General features: G+C 34.3%; 1 protein-coding gene across 3 annotated transcripts; it reads right to left on the minus strand.

Moving 5' to 3' along the window:
• Positions 1 to 2,292: 2,292 nt before the first annotated feature.
• On the minus strand, positions 2,293 to 5,025 carry LOC107646010 (peptidyl-prolyl cis-trans isomerase, chloroplastic). 3 transcript variants are annotated; one of them, XM_016350184.3, is made up of 8 exons: positions 4,856 to 5,005; positions 4,710 to 4,759; positions 4,262 to 4,456; positions 3,809 to 3,950; positions 3,635 to 3,723; positions 3,452 to 3,506; positions 3,245 to 3,330; positions 2,293 to 2,948 (listed from the first exon to the last, which is right to left on the minus strand). In XM_016350184.3, the coding sequence occupies exons 3-8, from the start codon at positions 4,412 to 4,414 to the stop codon at positions 2,793 to 2,795; spliced, it is 681 nt and encodes a 226-aa protein (XP_016205670.1). In that variant the 5' UTR covers positions 4,415 to 4,456; positions 4,710 to 4,759; positions 4,856 to 5,005; the 3' UTR covers positions 2,293 to 2,792. The 3 variants fall into 3 exon arrangements, with proteins under 3 accessions (XP_016205670.1, XP_020959605.1, XP_016205668.1); XM_021103946.2 differs by having other exon boundaries at positions 4,710 to 4,724; positions 4,856 to 4,978; XM_016350182.3 differs by lacking the exon at positions 4,710 to 4,759 and having other exon boundaries at positions 4,856 to 5,025.
• Between the last annotated feature and the right edge of the window lie 300 nt (positions 5,026 to 5,325).

Here is a 5,325-nt window from a genome sequence, read left to right on the forward strand (position 1 = left end):
CATAATTGACATAACAACCAATTAAAAAGTGACATGTCATAAAGGATAATTTACATGTTAAAATATAAAGAATAGAGTAGAATTTAATATGTGTGTGTGTGTAAAATTAGTGTACAAATATTATAATATTTCCAAAATACTTTTATTTTTTTTTTGTATTTATATGTTTTATATTTTTAATTATGTAAGCTTGATTAGTTTAGATCTTACTAATATAAGTAAATATGTAATATGATAGGCATGTTTTTAGAATTATATTATTTATTTCTTTTTAAAAAAAATTAAAAAAAAAATACAAAGGTTAATATTTTCATGTATTATATATAATTTTTAGGTTTAATTACTTTGCTGGTCCTATAATTTCACAAAATTTTCAATTAGGTCCCTATACTTTTTTTTTTCTTTTAATTAGGTCCCTATATCTCATCACACCCTCACACTACGTCCCGTTCCATCTCATCGCGTCAACCATCCACCGTTCAGACCACTCCGCCTCCATAGTGCACCGTCGCCGCCAGAGGGAGCTGTGACGTGAGGACGTGAGGTGTGCGTCCGTTTGCGCGTGACGCCGTTGCCGCTATCTCACGATCCCCGTGCCGTTGTCACTGCTGCCTCGCAATCTTAGAGGACGTCGCCATTGTTGCCTCGCGCTCACCCCACGTTCCGGCCGGCCACCGCCACAACTCCGACCACAAAGGCACCTCCTTTCGCGACGCGCAGCGGCATCCACCCTCCATCATTTGCGTCATGCAGCTTCACGGACCACCAGTTTTGCATACATCGCGGCACAGAGGCACCTCCTTCCGGGATGGGGCCATCCACCCTCCATCAATCACGTCGCACAGCCTCATGGACCACTGCTGCTCCCTCCATCTCGCGCGCATGCAAGCCGGACGCCATGCAGACCCTCCCTCCTCCGTCGTCCTCTTTTTCTTGTGATTTTGAATTTTTTCGTTGTGATTTGGATATTTCTTTTGAATTAAGTAGTTCTTTCTATACGAATAACTTTCACTTTTTTCAATGCTATCTTTGTTTTGGTGACTTTTTATTGTACATAGATATTTTTTAGTATAAATTTTTGCGGATGTTTTTTTTAAGTTTGATGGATGTTTCTTTTTAGTGCAGCCAGACACTTTCTTGATTTGTTGTATGTGTCGGATACATTTCAGACACGACATATGTCGACACTCGTCCGACACTTGTATCTTTTGTGTCTAACCGTGTCTTAATAAAAAATAAAAAATTCTTCTCCAGACACGCTTGGACACACCTAAATATCATTACGTATCAGTCTTATTCTTAACATGTATTATTAAAATAAATTTAAAAATAGTATATATTATTAATTATTAAAATAAAATGTATTTTAAATACTTTATATAACTAAAAAAATATTAAAAATAATTTAAAAGTTAATTTATATATTAATACCAATAAAATACTAAAATATCACTACAATTTATCTAAAAAATATTTTATATTTTATATATATAATGTGTCTCTGTATTTTATAAGAATTTTAAATTTATATGCTCTACATATCCCATATTGTGTCGTATTTCATACCTGGGTCAATGTCTATACATCATAGATTGCAGCTCTGCGTGACAGGAGAGTCAGGAGAAGTGAAAATAGGGTAATAGAAAAAGTGAAAAGTATAATTGGGGATAAAGATGAGTAATTAGGTTTTTTTCCATTATTCACACACCTCCGTTATCTACCTATCAAAATTGTTTGAAAAAGATGGCCCCAGTTGATATGGGCTTGGCCTTCGTATGTTATTTCACAAACTTCCTTACCATACCATATTTTCTCCCATGGTCGTCGGATACTCGGATTATAAAAATTGCTTAAACACAATCAACTTTTAGACTCTTGATTTCATACTTTTATATCCTCTAAAATACACACATTTATATCTTAAAATGCGACTTGATAGATAGGAAATACCCAACAAGGCACTAGTAAACTATAATAGATTTGTCTTTTGACTAGAAAAAAGTTTGTTTATTTGTCATTTGCACCCAAGTCTTCACCACCTCATCTCTAGATTAAGCCTCCGTTTCAATGTGCCTCTAAAATTCCAAAGTAAAGAGCTAACCTTATTCAATTGACAAATTTATAAATCATTATGGGTTTACCATTTTCCCATTATAATCTCTCTTTTTTTTTTTCACCTAAACCACACATGCCAACATGCATTGGAGTAATAATTAAAATACCACTAAAAGGCACCTCCTAAGTCCTAATTAGTGGGTGGAATTTTAATCATAATGCTGGAAATCAAGCAAATGTCAAAGATAATGACCACATAACCACTTTAAAAGTTTGCAATGAACCAACTTGCACATTCACATTAGTAATACACATTTATAAATTGCTTCTGTGAGCCACTAACATGTTCCTATGTCACAGGTGCTACACTCAGAACACTCTAGTACACATTATTGTTTCCTTTCTTTTTTTTTTTCTTTTTTTTCTTTTCCCGCTGGATTTGGATCTTCTCATGCTATTGTCTTTTCATGTTGTTAGTATGTTTCAATCCTTGACATTGGTTAAAACATAGAGAAGGATAATTTCTCAAGAAAAAGACAATACTATCTCCTCTATAAGAATTTGGCTCTGATCTACTAATACAAAACAAGAGTGTTGTCTCTCTGGTCTTAATGGCATCCGATTCAGTAGTGACAATGATAATTCAAACACACAAACATGATTCATAAGATTGGGAAGAAAATAATTTGTACTGACTACTGTAAGTCGGAAAAATGTGCCGGAATTCCTCACAAGAATCAACCGTCTAAAGGAAGCTCACCGCAGTTAACAATTCTGCAAGGCTTCCGAGGGATATCCATTCTGCTTGTCTCTTGGGATTCAAGTGTCTTCACAACATCCATTCCATCAATGACGTGTCCAAAAACCACGTGACGATTGTCTAGCCAAGGAGTCTGCATCAATCATGAAATTACTGAATATATCAACTTGAACTGGAAAATAATTATATATGAAGAAATATGTTCCAGATTGATATTATTAGAACCTAAACAGATTCGAAAGTTTAGAAAAGCTTTTGTTATGAAAGCTTATACTGCGAAACAAGGGAAGACCGGCATGTATCTGTTTCATTCACTATCAAACTATAGATACTGATGTTATGCTTATCACTATTTTGGTTCTTTTACTTTCATTGAAGTTAACAGATTAGTAATTTGCTAAAATAAGGAGGACAGTGTATGTCTCTCACCTTTACCGTGCAGATAAAAAATTGACTACTATTGGTGTTAGGACCAGCATTTGCCATGCTCAAAACCCCAGGACCAACATGCTTCACTGCAAAATATGTTGAAAGGAGAATCTCCATAAGGTTAACTAAAATTGGAAAAAGGTTAAATCTAAACTTGAAGTACCAATCACTATAAAAAAACTGAAACTAAGTGCAACAAAGACATACAGGCAAAACTCTCATCTTTAAAACTGGGACCATAGATGCTAATTCCACCAGTTCCCTGAAGCCAATAAAAAGCACATTGAGACATTGTTGCATCTCAGTGATGCTATCCATGGCAATGTAAAAGTAAATGCATTCATCATCATAAATATATGCAGGCATAGAAACAAATATAACAGCGCTCACATCTCCTTCAGTAAAGTCCCCTCCTTGAATCATGAATTCTTTGATTATACGATGGAAGGAGCATCCTTTGTAGCCATATCCTTTCTCTCCTGCAAAAAGATTATTATTCAAGTAGATTTATCTATCGATTAAACTACAACAAAAATGGTGCTGCAGAAAAACTTGATTGCTTGCCTGTGCACAAAGCACGAAAGTTCTCAACTGTTTTAGGAGCGATCTCTCCAAATAGGCCCAAAACAATCCTGCCGACAGGTTCACCCCCAACTTCTACATCAAAGTAGCACTTGTTTGTCACTTTGGCTTGCAGCTCTACAACCTACAAGTAACAGAATTGGGTGAGATAATAAGCAAAATGGAAACATGCTATTGGGGATTGACAGCATATAAATATGATTCTAACAAGGAAACGAAACAATCAACAACAGAAACAATAAATGATTCTACAATTAAGAATTGGTCTAAATTTCAGGAATAAGTTGTTCCTAGGATTAACTAATTTATTACCAAGTATATAGTTCACCTTTCTCCTACTGCCCAGTTAGGCAAAAAATAAGCAGAAATAAAAAGTTTGAGATCCCCCCATTAGGTGTTATCTTTCAAACCACAAGTTTTAAATGAGGTACTCACATTGTTTTCTGTAGCATTGACACAGACCATGGTCCTATATCTGATCGATTTTGGATCGGATTGTTGCAAAACAGAAAACCTTAGGGCATAATGTGATCTTGATGCCAATGCTTTGCTATGACCAAGCTGTAATCCGCTACTGCTACCTACCATACTAGGCCTAAGAACCTTAGCCACATCTTGGCTATAATTACCCTGGAAAGCAAACAAACAAAGAAATAAACTTTTACCATTATTTAATGTAAACAAAGTCACAAACGGTTGCCATGCTTCATGCTTGGAACCCGAACATCTCATATGATCATAAAGGCATATACTTAATCACTCACTACCATTTTGTGCACTCAATTCTTTTAAGGGGAAAAATAATCCCTTTCAGACATCATATTGAATAGAAGCTATGTGGGTGGTTCCAAAGGCAATAAAAATTTGATTTTTAGTAGTGTACCTGATATCATAGCACCTGTCCCTCAAGTTAAGCCACGATTTTTAACAAAACTTGCAGTTCAGAAGTGAAAGAACATTTTAGAGTTGAAAAACTGGGGAAGTTTGCAGAGATTAAAAAAAGGAGCGAAAGTAAGTAAGAAAGTAAACCTGGATATGGCGAAACCATGGAAGACGGTTGTGGGTATGGGTCAACTGCATTGAAAATAAAGAAGCCATAGCTTAACACAGTCGATGGAGCAGAAAAAAAAGAAAGAGCTTTCTGTGGGGGAAATGGCGAAGGTGTTAGCCTTTCACAACGTTCATCGAATCGTAACATATATGGATTAAGGGTATGGGAATTCTCAAAAGTAATTTTTTTGAATTTTTGACTTATGAAATGTGGTAGTATTAATGTTTGGTGTAATCTTTTAAATTAAATTGTAGTTTTCTAAAAAATTATTTAGTAATTTATAAAAAAATTAAAAAAAATAATTTTTTCATAATACTATTATTTTTTATCACATTTTTATAAAATAAATACTTTTAAAATAAAAAATTTAAATACAAAATAACTTATTTAAAAGTTATTTTTAATATAGTCATTTATTATTTAAGTTATTTTTTCAAAAGTAACTTAA

The sequence above is a fragment of the Arachis ipaensis genome, chromosome B6 (genome assembly GCF_059453495.1).
Source record: "Arachis ipaensis isolate K30076 ecotype BB chromosome B6, ASM5945349v1, whole genome shotgun sequence".
NCBI classification, from domain to species: domain Eukaryota; kingdom Viridiplantae; phylum Streptophyta; class Magnoliopsida; order Fabales; family Fabaceae; genus Arachis; species Arachis ipaensis.